General features: G+C 48.8%; 1 protein-coding gene across 11 annotated transcripts in view; it reads right to left on the minus strand.

Moving 5' to 3' along the window:
* Arhgef7 (Rho guanine nucleotide exchange factor 7) overlaps nucleotides 1–19,149 on the minus strand; it is a 111,485-nt gene that overhangs the window by 11,922 nt on the left and 80,414 nt on the right. For 7 of the 11 annotated variants that reach the window (NM_001113522.3, NM_001113521.3, XM_087587326.1 and 4 more), the window contains 9 exon segments: nucleotides 803–892; nucleotides 3,593–3,686; nucleotides 5,337–5,561; nucleotides 8,141–8,280; nucleotides 8,440–8,518; nucleotides 11,450–11,536; nucleotides 13,805–13,951; nucleotides 14,514–14,573; nucleotides 15,156–15,294. In NM_001113522.3, the coding sequence (NP_001106994.3) occupies nucleotides 803–892; nucleotides 3,593–3,686; nucleotides 5,337–5,561; nucleotides 8,141–8,280; nucleotides 8,440–8,518; nucleotides 11,450–11,536; nucleotides 13,805–13,951; nucleotides 14,514–14,573; nucleotides 15,156–15,294 (1,061 nt within the window). 11 annotated transcript variants of the gene reach the window in all.

Raw genomic sequence — 19,149 nt, forward strand, 5'->3', positions numbered from 1 at the left:
ATTCTTCCTTAGTCCTTAGACATGGTAGGGACAAAAGCAGACTTCACTGGCCCTTAGCTCCATAAGCAGAAGGCAGTGCAGAGCTGCAGATGTGACGAGTGGAAGCAGAGGCCCTGCCACCTGTAAATGCCGCCTGGAGCTGAGCCTGCGTTTGAAACCTGCTGGCTAAGCTGTAGGCTCAAGTGGCTGGGAGTCCCTCCCACCTGGCCTGTCTGTTAAGACGGGCAGGATGTGAGCTGAGCCATCCATCACCCTGAAAGTGTTGTTAAAATGTGGAGGTATCTCTCCAAAAACTGGGGTGGAGGAGGAGACCGGGTAGGAGATCCACAGCAGCCAGTTTCTATGCCACCTCCAAAACAAACAGGGGAGGACTGCAGAGCCCCTGCCTGCAGGTCAAAAGGCAATGGCCTGAGTCAGGCGGTGCTCCTGGCTGCTACGATGCAGACTCCACCTGTGAGGAGTTAAGAGAATTTACCTGGCATCCACCAAAGAAACTATCATTGTTTATTAATGAATATTAAAAACAAAATAAATTCAAATATGGTAGAAAGATGGATCTAGATTTAAATTTTAGATGATTTTTAAAAAGGGGGGGGGGGAGTCCCAGTAACATCAAAAACAGCAAAGATAAAGACCCTCCACTGCCTTCTGCATGCAGCTGCACAGTTACAGCTTCATGGGGGATGCTGGCCCTCGCGCAGTACCAGGACACACCGCTATACTACTCGCTAAGCTCCAGAAACCTCCCCCTGAGGAGCAGCTGCTTGTAATCTGTGCCCACACAGAGTGAACTGACACTCACTTGAGTTCAGGGTCTGCCTCGTCTTTGCACTTGTGCAGTAAGCTTCAATAACCTTCAGGATCTGAGCGTCTTCCTCCAGAGCGGCTGTGCCTGTTGAAAACACATGAGCCCATCACCACTCAGCATACACAACAGAGCTACGCAGAACAGGTTAGATGCCACTCTTCCCTTCTGGTGGACTAATATTTAGGTTCTCTAAATAGTTATAAATAGGTACATTCAAGAGCTTTTAAGGTTTGAAATTTGCACACGACGAAGGGTTAGCGTCATAATGTAAAGTCCTAAGTGCCCCAGTCTCAACCCACACACCAGACAGCACAAGACTAGAATACGCCACCTACAGGAGACAGGAGCCGTAAAAGGACATCAAGTCTCACAAGAACAGGAAATGAGTGAGACTCAGCTCAGTGCCCCAAGTGTCACAGACTGGGCCTTGACAAGGTATGGTGGGAGAGCTGTGGGCCACAGCAGAAGACTTCTGGAAAGGCGCCCGATCACAGCCTTAAAGGGGCGAACCCTGACTCAGGGATTCTTAGACACTAACGTAACATATTTACCAGGCCAAGCACACAGTGCTTCAGAGCTCTGCCTTAAATGCTGCCCAGCCAGCTGGGTACAGGGTTCATCTCTAGGCAAAGGCCAGAAAAAGGGTCAGGCAGTGGGACAACTCACAGCCCTCAGCCCCTGTGACATGTGGAAATGAGCTACTTCTATAGTCTTCTATACTTTCTATACATTATAAAGATACTGTCGGGATGGAGGGATGGCTCAGCGGTTAAGAGCACTGACTGCTCTTCCAGAGGTCCTGAGTTCAAATCCCAGCAACCACATGGTGGCTCACAACCATCTGTAATGGGATCTGATACCCTATTCTGGTGTGTCTGAAGACAGTGACAATGTACTCATATATAATAAATAAAATCTTTAAAAAAAATAAAGATACTTTCTATATTCTCTACTTCTATAGTCTTCTATACTTTCTATATTACATTATAAAGATACTTTCTATATTCTCTACTTCTATAATCTTCTATACTTTCTATATTATATTATAAAGATGCTGTCTATATGCTCTACTTCTATAGTCTTCTATACTTTCTATATCACATTATAAAGATGCTGTCTATATGCTCTACTTCTATAGTCTTCTATACTTTCTATATTATATTATAAAGATGCTGTATATATTCTCTACTTCTATAGTCTTCTATACTTTCTATATCACGTTATAAAGATACTGTCTATATTCTCTACTTCTATAGTCTTCTATACTTTCTATATCACATTATAAAGATACTTTCTATATCCTCTTCTGGTTCTGCCTGAAGTTACTTAGCTGTATTTTTTCTTTTCTGTTTTAAGGCCACCTATTCTGAAACCATGAGAGAATAGAAGGCTGCTCTTCTCACAGCTATAAATAATTATGCCTCAGTCACTTTTATGATGTATTTATTTCACACAAGGTCTCACTATGTAGCCTTGATATTACTAGAACTTGCTATGTAGCCAGGCCGGCCTCTTCCCTTAGAGATGTCTGCCTCAGCCTCTGGGGTGCTGGGACTAACGGCAGGCACCACCATGTCCACTCTCAGCAGTATTTTAAGACAGTAAATGTATACAAGGCAAACCAAGTATGTACTTCAGGACAGAGGACTGCAGCCCTGAGAGCACCCAGCTCACCACCTGTAACCAGTCATTAGGCAGGTCCCACAGCATGTGGCTTCTTCAGATGGCAGGAGACTGCGAGAAAGGCTTCGCCCCTCTGGGCAGCGGCAGCTACCTTCACTCGGGGTGCTCTGTCTGGTGCCTAAGCAGCTGCTCTCCTCACACCGGGGTGAGCACGTGTGTACCACACAGGGTAGGGAGAGCCATGAAGCCAGCAGCACAGTGCAAGCTCGCTGTGTCCACAGGATGCCAGCTGCTCTCCTCACACTGCAGATGCTCTACTGCTCTCAGGGTGGACCCTCATGGACATATAATGGCCTCGCCTTCCAAGCTAACACAAGTCATCCAATTACAGAAGCCTTGGAGAGATCAGGTCTGCTGAGCGTCTGCCTGTCTGGCCCCCGCTGCTGAGTGGGGTCTGTAACATAACACTTCTCCTCATCCCTTGCCCTTGGTCTCGCAATCTCTCATCCCTAACCTGCTGGGACTTCTGGGTAAGGATGCAGTACTAGACTGCCTCTCCTGTGAGCTCTGAGTACACACAGCTTTCAGCTGGTGCAGACGTCTCTCATCAGAACCACAGGCCTCGTACCACTCAACCCTGCCTCCTGGCTTATGTCTCCCCAGTTCAGGCCCACCCCGCACCCATTAAGACAGCTGAGGCCCCCTCAACAAATGACCACCGTGTCTAGGAGGGGGTGCTACTGCTACCAGTGTCAGCCCTGACCAGGCTGCTCCATAGCGGCCTCCTCTCAGGGACCCAGGGACCCAGGCACCTGGAGCAATGCTTTTACACATTGCTCCGACTCCTGGGGTAAACATGCCCAGCCAAAGACCAGTGCTATGAACTTGGTCTCACAGTTGGACACAAAGCAGCATTAACGTCTGCCAGTTCTGAAGGTCTGGCCAACATTTGGGTTCCAGTACCCATCGGCCAGTCCTGTGGAAGGCACATGGTAAATGCTTGTTCTATCAGACCACCAGGCACACCTGAGCCCAGCCCTCAGCTCTCCTAACACACAAGCCAAGTGCAAGTGAGGAGTCTGGGTCTGACTCAGGTCATAGGTCTGCTGGGTGGAGTGAAGGCAACAGGAAACCACACCCCTCGGTGAGGTGGGCACTCACTCTTGCGCACAGCGAACTCCTCGTCTGAAGGCTTGCGCTCGGGCTTGCGTTTTGGCAGCAGCTTTTTCATGGTCTTGGGACTCCTGCTGAGATCCTAAGGAGACACCAATGAAGAAAAGTCTGACAGACTGGGTGACAACGCCAGCCGGCCACCACACACCTCTCACCCCAATCACCAGCTCTTCCGTGGTTCTCTGCCAATGCCAACACGAATATAAGCCAAGAGCCAAGCATTCCACCATCCCTCACCAACAGGCCTTGCTAACAAAACTAGACCCCACGAGCATACACGGCAATAAGGTCTGTGCTGAGAAGCTCACACGCTCCGCATAGCCAGGGCAGAGGCTGTCCATTCTGGGGTATGGGGGAAGGGAAATTAGTTTAATTTAAAGGAAGGAGAAGTAAAGATTCCTTCAGCAAAGTACACATCCCCAAAGCTAAAAGCAAAGGGAGCAGGTAGGGAACCTAGGGCTATGCAGACTCCTAGACAGGGCTTGCAGGCTACTCTGTGCAGGCCCATGTCCCAGCTCTGAGCAAGTAGAGACGGTGGCCAGCAACCATCTCGGCCTCTTCCTTGAAGGTAACAATGGAGTATGCACACAGCACGCTGCATGCAGCAGGCACAGGAACCTGCCTGCACACAGCTGTTATTACAGGGGGTGAGGCACTTCCACAGCTAGCTCAGAGATCCTCCTGTCTCCGCATCAAGGGTGATAGAAGTAAAGAAGGAGTTGGCCAGCACAAATGGGCTCTGTATTTTGTTGTCTTTAAATGTATGCTTGTTTTTTATTTGTCTTACTGGTTTTTGTTTGTTCTGACTTTTGTGTTTTTGTTTGAGAGTGAGAGAAAAAGAAGATGAAGTTGGTTAGGTAGGGAGGTGGGAAGGATCTTGGAGAAAGATGGGATCAAAATGCTGGACTTGGTTTCTGAAAGCTCTTTCCTGTGTTCCATGCTGGCCTCAAACTTCCTGTGCTATAGAGAACCTTGAGCAGAAATCAGCTCAAAAACATTGTACTGTGGGCTGGACAAAACACCCCTGAAACCCAGGAGCACCTACCCAAGGGACCCTGCTCCATCCACTCTTTCTCAGTGTGTGTCCCGGCCACCACGTTCAAGCGTACATCAACCGTAACCTGGCTTCTCACACTGAGCAATGCCGAGCGCCTCGGGTGGAAGCAGGGTTAGGTGAGACTTAGTGAAGATACAGCGCACTGTGGCTGCACTCATGCAGGAGAGCAGGAGCGGACTGAGGAAAGCTGCTGCACCTCCCCACAGGCCGAGGAGGCACTGCCTTCAGGGACTGCCTTTTCACTAGGGAGCCTGCTCTTTACTTCCAACAGCCTCAGGGCTGCGGGGCAGATCTGGGGCACAGCAGAAGGACATGCAGGAAAGGTGAGGCCCTCGCAGCCTGCATGTTCAGGAGCACCTCAGGCTCAGAGCCTCCTGGTACCACTCGTTAAGTGAGGGCAGAGTGCACAGAGGACTGGAGGGGTGCATGCTCACTCCATTATGTTTAAAGGTGACACCTGGTCCTTGCAGCAGAAGGGGATGACACAGAGTAAGGGCAGACCCTGTTGGTTCTGAAGACGTCATGCGGCAGGGTGGGATTTCAACCATAAACAGAAATACAAGACTCGCACTTCTGAAGCCACCACATTGACTACTGGGCTACGTGCAGACCCTCACACTCCCGACGTCAAGGCGTGCTCACTGTGCTGGCAGTCTGCGTGCTGCAGGACCTCACCTCCTTGTAGCAGAGAGCAGCTGAGGGCCGGAGGGGAGGGGCAGGCCGCAGGCAACTCAGGCTCCAAGGCTTGGGGGTCTTCGGAGGCTCCAGGGGTCCCCAGCTGATGGTGGTATGTGGGGTGCCATGGTGAGAGGGGTGGGGGAGTGTGTGGTACGCAGGCGTCAGTGCCACAGGCTTGCTGTCCGCGTGTTTGCTGGATGGAGTGAGAGGATGGGAAGGAAGCTGCCAGGCACAAAAGCAAGAGCAGAGAGCATGAGATGGGTAAGGCCGCAGAGACGGAAGGCCCTGACCACACGGCTTCCCTCTCGCTCGCTCACTGTGCCACGCTCCAAGGGATGGAGACTCAACTCTGCAGAGGTTCACCAAAAAACAAAACAAAAACAAACCTTAAAAAGCCACCAGTGGTCCCCGACTGGACTAAAGTGACTGAGATGGGGCATGCTCCCTGGACATACACTTCCACCTGTTCACACGAACTGTCCCTTGTCAGAGGGGGGAGGAGAAACCTCCCTCAGGCTGCTACAGCCAGGCCTATCCCACCCATCTACGCCCTTCCTGCGTGGGCAAACCCAGTTGCCAGAGCTGTGTGACGCTAGGAGTATAAAGCACTTGGCCTTTATGGGAAGATGTTAACATCTGAAATCAAGATATGTTTATCTTAAAACCTCAGCCTGTTCAGTAGAACAGAGTAATCTGAGATCTGATTCTTCAGTGGGGGATGTCACTAAGAAGGGTTGTATTCTAGAAATCCAAACGGATCACACTGACAACGAAATGAAAACGCTGATGATTCGGATGAGCTCCTCGGTGGCGAGCACCAGCCTGGGACTGGGGTGGTTGGTAGGCACCACACAGCCGAAACCAGGGCTCAAAGCTCCCGCTCACCCACTAGTGGCCGGCTCGTGGTATACTGCAAAACACTAGACTACAGAATAAACTTCCTCAAACCAAGCAGCCTACACGTGAGAAAGCTGTGTCCCGCAACCCTTGTAGCAGTTATCTGGTAATGATTAAACACTGGCTTGGTTCTCCTTCCTTGAAAAATAAGAGCTATGCCAATACTAAAATGAGAGTTAATTGATGTGGGACAGAACTGGGTCCCAGGCAGAAAGAACATATAAGCCACCGAGGAATTCCAGGGATCAGCAGGGCTTCTCACACTAACAGGGGGACTGCACGGCTGTCCCTGGCAGGCAGGGTCCCACTACAGAGATGGCAGCCCACGTACGCAGCAGTCTCTGTGACAGGTGAGGGAGCCTACCTTCAGATTGTTCTGCACATATGAGGCAGCCTGTGTCCCTGGGAGAAACTCAGTTCCACAGAAGCTAGGTTTTCCTTTTTATTACTTTGGTGGCACATAGATCAACCCCAGTACCTTGCACATCACGCAAATGCTCTACCACTGAGCCACAGCCCAGGTCTCCAGGACCCTCTGGAGTAAGCAGAAATTATGGCACACAGCCATGTAGACTGAGGTGGTGGGCAACAGTGCAAGACTGCAAGGCATCTGAAGCTCCAACTGTGAAGACAGCACAGCAAGACCAGAAAACTGGACCCACGCCGTGTGAGGCAGAGTGGACAGAGAACTGCATGGTAGAGGTGTGCTGCTGAGTAACTATGGTGACCCTTGCCATGACAGCACAGACGGGAAAAGTGACCTCCACAACAGAAAGTATCCCAAGAGGCACATGAAGAAGGCACATGAGGAAAATCTATAGCCACAAACTGTCATCAAAGTTTACTTCTAAAGGTCTAAGTCTTTATGTGAAAATGGTTAAGTTTTAAAATAATACTAACTTCTCGAGCACAACTGGAGTTCCCACACCAACGCTAACCTGTTGAAACCTATGTCTCTAAGAAACCAAAGTGCCCTGAGTTCTCACAGGTGAGAAATAAACAGTGCTCTGTTCTGCTTAAAGTCAGCTTCTCACACAGCCCAGGCTAGACCCAACATATAGCCACAGATAACCCTGAACTTCAAACTCTCCTGCCCATCTCCCACGTGCTGGGAGCACAGGTATGTGCCAGTGTACTCGGTTTATGCTGTGGGTCCTGGGTTTCCAACTCCGTGCTAAGGAAGAATCTACCACTTAAGACCCATCACTTCTTTTTTTTTGTTTTTTTTTTTGTTTTTTTTTTTTGTTTTTTTTTTTAAATGGATAAACATTACATCTTTACTAGACCATTTCTACCTCTAATCCTTCAGACGTGTAGAGATTTAGAGTGTTCTTACATTAATTGCAAGAAAAAGGAGAAGTTCCTTTGAGATCACAACTATGAAGTCATGTGGTTATACAAATCCTGCTGCATTGGTGTGCAAAACATGAAACACATTTACCTGTCCTGTCAGTCACTTAGCGAGACTTAACAGATATACCTTTCTGTGAAACAGACTAGATGTGTTTCTGTAACTTCAATAACCCCAGCACTACAGTAACAAGAGATGCAGTAACCTTTTGCTATGGTTCCAGACGAGACCCATCACTTCTTAAAAGTAAATTGGGAACTGTGTCGGACACCATTTCAATAGCCTTTACACTTCTCTCTTGCTTTTTCTGTTTATGAATGACATATGTAGAGTTTAAAGTTCTCAGAGAGAAAAATTCACTGACAGGGCTGGTGGCTTCTAGGGGTCAATGGGAACCCTCTGAAGTAGCTCAAAGCATCACTAAGATTGAGAGCAGACACAAAGTGTCTGGGGCAGTTTGCTCTGTGATGACACCTACAGGGGCAGGAGGCAAGGGTTTAACTCCTGTATCCACTGACAGTCCCAGCACAGGCCATGACTGTGAGAGCCTTACTGTGTGCGATGGCACCGAGTGGGGCTTGATGGTGGGGTTGCTCACAGACGTGACCTTCGTCTGCCTCTGCAGATGCTCCACCCATTCGTGCAAGTCCTGTTGGTTGTTGCAGGACACCAGGATGCGCTCGATCATGCTCCCTAGAGAGGAGCAGAGACACAGTGAGTGCACACAAGAATGTGTACACACCCAGAATCCAAAGCCACCTCACACGACCTCGGAAACACATATGGCTCTACCCGAGGACAGGCTGCCTCTCCTCCCACGACATGGCGCTGGTCCAAGTGTAAACGTATTACCTGATATCTCAAATGCATTCCTATGGTTCTCACTGTCCTCGAGTTTTGTGATTGTCATTCCTGTTGTTGGCAGCTTTCCCTACAAAAGACCCCAAAACAATGTTTTCCTAATAAAGAAGGTGCCACACATACTAAATGACTTTACACACAGCAGCAGAATTAAGTGTGCAAAAGAGCAACCACCTTAAACAACAATCAAACCAGATCAAGAACCCAAACTGAAGCAAAGCAGGGCCTTGATCCAGTGGGTGGTTCTAGGAGAAGACAGAAGACACAGCCAGGGTGCACAGTGGCTGCTTAAAAGGCATGAGAAAGAGCTCACTGCCTTACAGAAAAAGGCAGGGTTAGGGGGTGGAAGACCCAACTGATGAGAAACTGAGACAAGAGCACACACTGAGACCAGTGTGTAGAACTCCGTCAAACAGAAAATACACTGTGATGTCAGACGGATGCCACAGAGTGCCCAAGTGGCAGTCAATCTGTCTGTAAAATAGGAGGAATTCACAACAAAGCAAAACACATCAGCTGAGAACAACAGTAACATTTAAACAGTAAAACCCAACAGAAAACAGCTTTCCCTGGGCCACATAAATGGTGACAGCTGCTGGCCAAGGACCTCATCTTTACAGGCTATGGGTGTTTGGGGACCAGGAAACAGCCGAGGCAAAGGACGGGCTTTACCAGCAGGCAGGAGACAGTACGCATGCTGATGAATTTTTGTCCACATGACACAGCTAAAGACACCAGCAGGAGAAAACCTCCAGCCTCCGAGTGGCCACAGACAAACTTGCCCAGGCACTTTTGATTAGTGACTGATGCTGGAGTCCCAGCCCACCATGCAAAGTGCCACCTCAGGGCAGTCTGAGGAAGGCAGCAATCGGCAAGCAGCATTCCTTCCTATTCCCCTCTGCCTGCTCCTGCTTGTCCTGTACTTTCCCCAGGGATGGACTGTGACCTACACATGGGAGTCAAACAAACCCAACTCCTCACGGTTCTTTGCTTATGACGTGTAGACAGACAGCAGTCCAAAGCCAACCAGCACAACTGCTCACAATGCTTTCCCCATCATGTGCCCCACTCCAGGCAAAAACAAACAACAAAACAAGTCACCCAGTCCAAACAGCGGGCCAGGCTGGAAGCCTGGCAGACTGCCTCACACGCTCGCATGCCTGTAGCTGAGGATAAGAAGCTAAGCTCTGATGCTGAAATGCTAGTAGTAAGTGAAAAAGCTATGGCTGAATCCAGCGGACCCTGTTATCTCAGTGTTCTGAAATCCCCTGTTCACCACCCTTCTTCCTCACTCAGGACCCATCAGCTTAAAATTTAGCTGATAATACTTTGTCTAGTTAGCCAAAAACGTTGTACCACTTCACTGCTTGCCTTCAAATTTTGAACTTTTATTTTGTTATTTTATAAAGAGCTTTCCAAGGACAGACTGGTGTCACAATTCCTTTTTTCCTTTGGATGTCCAGTATTATGGTGTACATTTAGTAAACTATTCTTGTCAGACATGGTGGCGCATACCTTCAAACTCAGCACTCAAGAGGCAGAGGCAGGAGGATCTCTGTGAATTCCAGGAGAGCCTGGTCTACAGAGAAGCCCTGTTTCAAGGAAGGGAGGGAGGGAGGGAGGGAGGGAGGGAGGGAGGGAGGGAGGGAGGGAGGGAGGGAGGGAGGGAGTCAATAAACTTCTTGCTTAACTGAAAAAAGTCAAAAAAACAAAACAACAAAAAGAAGAAAAAGAGGAGGAGGAGGTGGAGGAAGAAGAGGAAGAGGAGGAGGAGGAAGAGGAGGAGGAAGAGGAGGAAGAGGAGGAAGAGGAGGAGGAGGAGGAGGAGGAGGAGGAAGAGGAGGAGGAAGAGAAGGAGGAGGAAGACGCTAAGCTCCCAGAAGTCCCACAGCGAGCAGAGTGTGTGCTCTCCCTGGAGCAGTTTATCTTCAGCTTTGGCACTGTGGTCCCACTGCTGCAGCAGGCGTCCTCAGAGCCAGCAGAGGATTCTTGCTGTGCAGCCCTCCCGGGCTGGGGCTGTGTGCACACAGCTTAGCAGTAAGTGCGCCCTCCACAGACAGAAACTAGCACTGGAGGTGATGAGCACCACGGGAACAAGACGGCCCTGGTACAGAGATGATGTCTCCAGGGCACACGGCAGCAACAGCAGACACAAGTACCAGCCTAGGTTGAGGCTCTGGGGTACGGAATGGAGCCAGGAACAGGCACCTCTCAACACTAGGCTGCCACTCTGGCAGCTCAGCCGCCCAGAAGACCTCACCAATGGAAGCCTCGGGCTTCTGAATCTTCCCATGCATGTTTGCTCTGTCATCTATCTATAAGGTTCCCTTGGGACAACTGCAGTGACCAGCCCTCCTAGGGGCAGACCAAGCCTCTACTTTCCACTAAGGGCTCTACACAGGACAAAGCAAAACACACATCAGAGAAGAGCCAGGTGCAAGTAAGCAGCAGCTTCCCCTAGAGCCGTATGTGGAGGCTGGCCAGTCCCTGAGAGGCTCCCTGAGAGCATCTCCCAGACCCTACCCAATGCCCCACCATCAGTCCCTACTGGTGGGGACTAACAGAAGAGTCCCTCACACTCTCTCCCACAACCAACTCTCAAACGTTCTTCAAGAAACGGTGACAAACCAAGACAGTAAACCAAAGTTTACTAACAGGTCAAACAATCAGGTTCTGTAAAGTTCTGCCTCTTACAGAAGATCTTAGCCCACAGCACCTAGCTGAACCTACCTTGGGCAAAACAGAACATGAAAGCCCAGGGAAGCAATGTGCTTTGCAGGGGACAACGCAGTCAATGAGAGATGGGCATGGGTTGCTCACTTCTCTCCAGTCACATCAAAAGAAGTGAACACACAGAGAAGAGCTCACAGCCATGACACGGGAGCCACATACAGCACATGAGCAGGTGAGTCCAATATTAATACATACATTCAAAGCATCCTGAAAACAACCCTCACCATCCACCACAGACAAAAGCTAAACTCAATTTAGCTGTGTTTACCTGATAGATGAAACCGCTCATCCTGGGACTGGCAGACAACATGAGCAGAAGGTTTGGGAAGAGCAGGAGGTACCTCTCATTCTTCTCCTAATAGTAAAAAGAATCTGTTCACAAATGTGTGCACAAATCTTTATAGAGACCCCATGGGACCTCTGACCCTATTTTCTATTTGAGATTTCTAGCAAACTATATCGGCAGTACTAAATGACTGGGGAATATAACCAAGTCCACATTAAACACTGGCATACAGTCCACACTGAACCTTAGCAGTCATAGAACCATAACTGGAAATAACCACAAATTACTAGACTTTTACAAAACACAAAGTACTCAATGATTCAAGAGTCCTGAGCTCACGAGCTCTTTGTAAGTTTTCTTTTCTAAAGGGTTATTTAGCCAGATATCATGTCGCAAGCCTTTAATCAAGGTAGGCAGATTGTCTGTCCATGCCTGTGTTCTATATATCGAGGGCTAACACAGTAAGAGCTATGTACCAGAGACTCTCTAGGAAGAGAGGGATAGAGGGAGGGAGGCAGGGAATGTAAAAGTTCAGGGTATATTTCTTTGTATTGCTTATATGTTTGAATGTCTTCCTGCATGTATGTCTGTCCACCACATGTGAACAGAGCCCAAACATACCATGAGAAAGTGTGGGACTCATGCCCTGGAACTAGAGTTATAGATGGCGTGAGCTGCCATGTGTGTGCTGATTGTCAAGCTCAGGTCCTTGGGAAGAACAGCCAGTGTTCTACCCACTGAGCATTCTCTCCGTCCCTATGTGGAGAATCTGTGACTACTACTTGGTAACTGTACGTGACCCAGAAGAAAGAACTTAGAAAATGTTAATGAGGGATGCAGACAGGTGGATTCTTCAAGCTACAAGGAAAGTAGGACAAAATGTTAACTAAATGTTGTTCTCATCTATCTAATAAACCTTCTTTAGCTTACATTAAAATATTTCTTATATTTTTGGTTGTGAGCCTAGCCTTTAACGGCTAAGCCATCTCTCCAGCCCTAAAATATTTCTTGTACATTAAAAAAAAACACCATTTGCTTTGGGCTGGAGAGAAGGCTCAATGGTTAAGAGCACTGAATGCTCTTACAGAGGTCCTGAGTTCAATTCCCAGCAACCGCATGGTGGCTCGCAATCTGTAATGGGATCCAATGCCCTCTTCTGGTGTGTCTGAAGGCAGATATAGTGTACTCATATACATAAAATAAATAAATCTTTAAAAAAAAAAGACTTTAATAAAAAAAAAAAAACAAAAAAAAAAAACATTTGCCTCAAAGTAACCAAGTCAAAGCGAACACAGAGATCTAAGAGGCGGAGTCCAGAGACTCTGAAGGACAGAGGCAGGCGTCCATCAGCATGAACCACTACCTTCAGATTCCCACGCACGCTCTTCACAACACCACATTCACTCAGAGGCTAGCCGGGATGAGGAAGGTGTGGATCCTAAGAAGCTGCTGAAACCTGCTGTGCTCTCTTGGAGGCACACAGGCATGGCAGCTCGGACTCTCTTTGGAGAGACGCCCACCACTGCTATGGAGACTCAGCACTTGGGAAGCGTCGCACAGTGATCTAATACAAAACTTAAGAGTCACTTATTAAGGGGCTGCAATGGCTCTGTGGTTAAGAGCACTGACTGATCTCCCAGAGGTCCCAAGTCTAATTCCCAGGACCACACAGCAGCTCACAACTGCCTGTAACTGCATTTCCAGGGGCCCAGACATCCTCTCCTGGTCTCTGTGGGCACTGCATGCACCTTGTACAAAAACATGCATGCAGATAAAACACCCACACACATAGAATCATTTGATTAAGGAACACGTTCTGAAAGGTTGTAGTGTTTCAGGTCAGTGTGATAACAGAATGGGACAATTTCTTCCAGTGCCCACACTATAATGTAGTGGGGGGTTGGGGAGAGGACTCTGAGCAAATTCTGTTTCTTCTTCAACCATTAAAAGCTAACATTTGGTGAAGAGGGATGTCACTTAACAAACCAGCAACAAAGCAGTGATCCCCATTAATAGACACCAGAATACACACAAGCTTTTCTGATAGGAAAAGCCTGAGCCAGGGCCATGCCAGTGTCTGTATAAGACACCTGGACACAATGAGAAACATACCAGTCTCTTCCGGTCTTGGGTGAACACGCTCTCAGTTCACACAGCTTTGGAACAAGCTGATCCTGGGGCATGGGACTGGCAACTGGCCCATGTGCTGTGAACTTTCTACCCATACCACAAGTTCCATGTTTGTCAGGGATAAAAAGTGGAGCACAAGTGACAGGCTCCTATATACACAGCCGCACGACACTCCTCTAGACCTGGACTGAAGGCGGGCCTCCATACCTCGCTTCCTGCACACTGAATTGTGACTTGGGACATGTATGTAACACTGCCCAACGTCTTTATGTCATCCCCCTCCCAGCTCCTGATGGGCTCTGTCAGGATCTGCAGCTCCAGCTCTTTCCTTTTTCGTACTTCTTGACACTGGGCCTGTGGGACACAGAACACAAGTGTTCAGAGATAGAAGCTTCCAGAACCTTGTTTTCACCACCCTGCTTCTGCTTATACAATTGTATTGTTCTGCACCAGCTGAATGTCTGCTAATTAAAGTCAGGCCAAGGGAGCGACACGTACTCCTGCTCTGGCTCCTTAGGCTTTACAGGCCTTTCTGTTAGGCTCGGGACAAGCAACACACAGTAAAGCAGGAGAGCACCTGCTCTGGTTCCATCAGGAACTGCCAGCAGAGAGGAAGGACAGCACGACTGGTGTCCTGGATGACTGAAGCACCCTGGACTTGGAGGCAAGGAGTCAAATGGGTTCACACATCTGCAGCACGAACTGCACTGTGTCCTCAGTTCTGGCTCTGGGGCCCGCAGTGCACTCGAGTGGGAGAGGTTCCTGCTTGAACGTTGCTATGCATGTCCTCATATCTCAGTAAACACTGCGCTTAACTCACAACTCACTCGTTACTGTGCATCCTTCCAGTTGGGTGCTAACCCAATATGCATTCATCATGAGAAGGTCAGAGAAAGTCATACGCTTAACCACTTACTGAAAGGTTTTTGAAGGCAGTCATAGATTTCTGAATATCTTGTCTATCAGGATGATAATCCTTTGGATAAAGAAAGATAGGATTAACTCTCACATCGAAAACACCCCACAGACATTTTGTTTCTCGGTGTGAGGCCTGTTTATCTTTTAAAGGATTACGGTGCCTAAAAGACTGGAGGGAAATTAATTTAAAACAGAACTTCCAAGAAGGGTCAGCGAGCCACGCTGTTTGGTAGGAGCCTCCCGAGGACATGGCCCCACAGTGCTTCCATCTCTGACAGCCCTGCCCTACAAGGCGGAGCTGAGAAACAGCATGAAGGCGTCTGCAGACACCCAGGAAAAGCAGCAGCAGACGTGCATGCTCTTAGCCCACACACAATCAGTGCCTCCCGTGTCACTCAGCATTCAGCCCTACTGCCTGTAACTAAATGCTGCGAGGACACCCAGCTCTATTTGAAAACTACGCTCTGCAGCTTTCTGGAGCCTTTACACGAGAAAGTAAAAAGACAGATCTTACTCCTAGGGCTGGAGGAGAAAATCTCCATGCTTAACAAAGTCCCCCTGAAACACCGCATTATGAACTCTGGACAAGCTCTAGGGTGGTTTCACAGACATAAGGGGTCAGATCAGAGAGCAGCTGAACCTCCATGTGTCTCTCCAGCTCCTTCAGCAGTGTGGGGTACTTGTCCAGGCGCATGAAGGGCTTGCTCAGGCCGGTAGTCAGCACCAGGATCCCAGGGCTGCTGGCACCTTTTGTCTCCATGAACTCTCCCAGGTCCTCACTGGGCAGCAGGGGCAAGGAGGGAGAGAGAAGAGGCTCCAGTTAGGAACACAGAGCAGAGCTCTGCTTCACAGCCAATTTCCTCTAAGATAAAATGGCCTGCTGTAATGGCTACAGCCAGATGTGCTGGTTACCATACAATGTGAAAAGTATCAAAATCACTCTCCCCTCAAGGCACATCTTTACCCTGGGCATGCCAGCTTCATGGAGACCATCACAAACTCAGAGGTCTCCAGAGAGCAAGCTGGTAAGAGCTGCAATAAACTGTCCCTGAGCCACAGAGACCTGTGTGAGGGTCGCCACACCCCAACGTGAAGCATGTGTGAGAGCTGGTGAACTGACACGTTCTCTGGGAGCAGCAGCAGCACACACAGAGCAGCACAGTACGACAGGGCTAGGCACACAGGCTCTGGCATGGGGAAGCCACGTCGCAGCACCACACCGTCTGCTCCGCACACAATGCACATGCCCAACATGTGGAGCATTAGTAAGTCTTCAACATTCTGCTCCCTTTTCACAGCCATCTTCAGGATTCAGCTGATGCTTTCTACAACAAGTTTCAACTGATAACCATTTCCCAGCATCCTTCATTTTTGCTGAACCCTTGACTGACGACATGTTTTCTCAGAGCTCACAATTGGGTTTGTTTTAGGTTTTGAGTCTTACTAAGACCGTTCTCTCCATCCCCATCCAGTCATCTTAAAGCACTGTGGGATGACTGAGATAAATACCTATTTACCAACTTCCTCTGAATGAGCAGCTGGTGGGGCACAGCCTAATAGAGGCTCTCCCTTTCAAGGGAGACACGTACCCAGCCATTACGTTATTCCAGGTTTACTGAAACGTCACAACCTGGTCACTGCAGGGAACTCACAGTACCCCGGCTCAGAACTCCTAAGAATGAGATGAAATTTAAAAGAGCCAAAGTAACTGCCTGGGATCTGCACACAGTGTTCTGGTGCCAGGAAAGCGAAAGTAACAAACCAGTGGAAAATATGTTCTAACAGAATAACTTATAAAATCCATACAGAACGGCTGGCCCCCAAGGCCATGCCTACTGTCCGTACAAGAAAGGAAAGGTCCCATGGGTGGACTCTTACACGCGCTGACTACACACGTAGGGAGATCCATCCTCAGGGGTACAGCACTTCTGACACCTAAGAATGCAGAACCAAACCAAACCCAGGGCTCGCATATTCTAAGCAAAACTTCCCATCAATAAACTACACCCGACTTGCAAAAGCAAAGCTTTCAGACTTGAATAAACAACCTTTTTTAGAAACTCAAAAACTAGGCTCAGGCATGAAAACAGACTCTACTGAGCAGGCACGGTGTGGCAGCACAATGGGTATCAGATCTAGGAAAGCAGCCGAGACTGGCAGCCTAGCATCTCAGTAGAGGAAGCTGCTTTAGGAAGTGACCAGGCACAAAGAACTCATGGCTCAAACCACCAACTTACGCCTCAGGAGAGGGACGGGATCTGTGGGAGGCTGAGGGGAAACCCTCACAGCTCAGGGACCTCAGAAGGGCACACAAACACCACATCCTGCTGTATCTGCTGGCTCGGAAGGATGCTCCTCTCTATGGCTCAGAACCACACACCAAGCTGCTCCTGGCTTTCAGAGCGGGCTCTAAAGTTCTCACTCCACATTTAAACATGCCACGTTGAGCAGGCAGCCCGGACACTCCCCACGTAATACCTCATCTGAGTCCTTCCCCTGAGTTATTTTAAGAAGTGCTTGCCTTTCAGACAGAACTCAAATAGTCCCTGGGGTAATAGCAGAGTGGAGATGAATGGACTGTACACGGTCATGTCCTCAGCTCTGCTGCTTCCCACAGAAGTTAGGCAGGCTCTGCCCAGGACTGCCCACCCTGCCACTCCTGTTCCCACTCCACCCTGTAGGACCAGGCACTCTCTCCACTGTGTGTGTATGTGTGTGTGTGTGTGTGTGTGTGTGTGTGTGTGTGTGTGTGTGTGTGTGTGTGTGTTGTGTATATCTGTGTGGAGGGGGATGGAACAGAACATATCACTTGCCCTTAAGCTCCGACACAAGCATAGTATCTGTGTTCTGTTTTTGTAGAATTTCATAACTTGCAATGAGTCAATCTGAAGTGTAAGCTTCATGCTAAAGAGAGGGAGAGGCTGACCCAGCCCAATCTCAGGTAGAAAGAAGGACCACAGTGTGCCAAGGTGCTGGCTTCTACTTCCTCTCTGACTGTGACGCCCGCTTCCCTGCACAGTGGTCCAAGTTTACTGACTCCACCCAGAATTGTAGGAGTTAGACAGAGGGTCAAAAACCTGAGTACACCGAGGAGCAGAAAATGCCTGGGGCCACTTACTTTTCTTACCAAAGTCAGACAACAAAATAATGGAGCTTTACTGTGTCTGCCCTTCGGTGTCTGCCCTTCGGTGACAAATGCATGCACGGTCTGCAATTGCTATCACAATCCTATGAGCAGGGACTGGCCACTCCACCTCTAGGTATTGCAACACTTCTAGGCAGGCAGGCAGGGTAGACTCATCCAAGGTATTTACTTGTGTCTCAGTAGTTTTACATGCCAGTGCTCAGTTAGGAAAATACTAGAGTCATTTAAGTCAAAAGCACAAGGACAAGTATCTTGATGCTGATGAATACTTTTCCATTAACAGCTCTGAATAATACTGAACTGCTGTTTATAAATGAAACCACATAATTTCTTCAATAGTAATAAAACTGGTGTGTTAATCAAGAGTGCTGGGCCTCTTTTGGCATCAGAAACCATTCCTGAGTTTGCTTGTCATTTGCTCAGTCACTTGACACAATGCCAGCTCTCAACTCCCAGCACACATCGTAAGGGGTCTCCCAAAATACCTGAAACAACCCAGCAATCTCTTTACCAAAGCAAAAGATATGGCTGGCAACACACAAAGCGAGTGAAATCCTGCACACTGATTTTGTTTCTGGTCGAGAGGCTCAAGCTAACAGTGTGCAGGTGAGCACTCTGCCTACAAAGCGCTGCTTCTCACCCCTGTCCCATGCTCTGAAGCCTCAACGTGGCTTACAGGACTCCCCTAAGCAGACGTCAGCTCCCTCCAGGCTCTCAACAAAGAAAAGGCCTCAGACTAAAGTTCAGAGGGATCCTCTTTTGTTCTGCCTTTTCCCCTTGTATTGGTGTGTGTGTGTGTGTGTGTGTGTGTGTGTGTGTGTGTGTGTGTGTGTGTGTGTCAGACAGACAGACAGACAGACAGACAGGCATGTCTGCTGTGGCACACATGAACCAGCGAGGGAAGGATATTGGGCGTCCTGCTCTATCCGACATAACCTGTGACACAAGATCTAAGCTAACGCCAGTCTAGCGGCCAGCAAGCTCTGGCACTCCTCCTGTCTCTGCCACTCAGAGAAGAGGTTACCATGCTCCGCATTTCCAATGTGGGTTCTGGGTCCAGACTCAAGCTCCCATGCTGCCCAGCAGGAGTAACCAATGAGCCATCCTTCCAGCCTGTAAGGCTCGAGTGAAAATGATCCCCACAGGATCATAGAGAGCAGCATTATGGGAGGGGTGTCTTTATTGGAGGAGTCTGTGTGTAGGGGTAGGGGGAGCTGAGCTTTGAGGTTTCAGAAGTACAGGTCAGACCCAGGGTCATTCTCTCTCTCTCCTGATGCCTGAGGATCCAGACATAGAACTCACAGTTACCTCTTCAGCACCAAGCTTGTCTGGGTGTCACCATGCTTCCCACCATGATGATAACGGACTGAGTCTCTGACCTGTAACCTAGCCCAGTTAAAGGCTTTCCTTTCTAAGAGGTGCTGCTGTGGTGTCTCTTCACAGCAGTAAAACCCTAACTAAGACACAGCCTCCTCAGAACCCTTTTCTT

Source organism: Rattus norvegicus, chromosome 16 (genome assembly GCF_021556685.1).
Source record: "Rattus norvegicus strain SHRSP/BbbUtx chromosome 16, alternate assembly SHRSP_T2T, whole genome shotgun sequence".
Classification (NCBI taxonomy): Eukaryota; Metazoa; Chordata; class Mammalia; order Rodentia; family Muridae; genus Rattus; species Rattus norvegicus.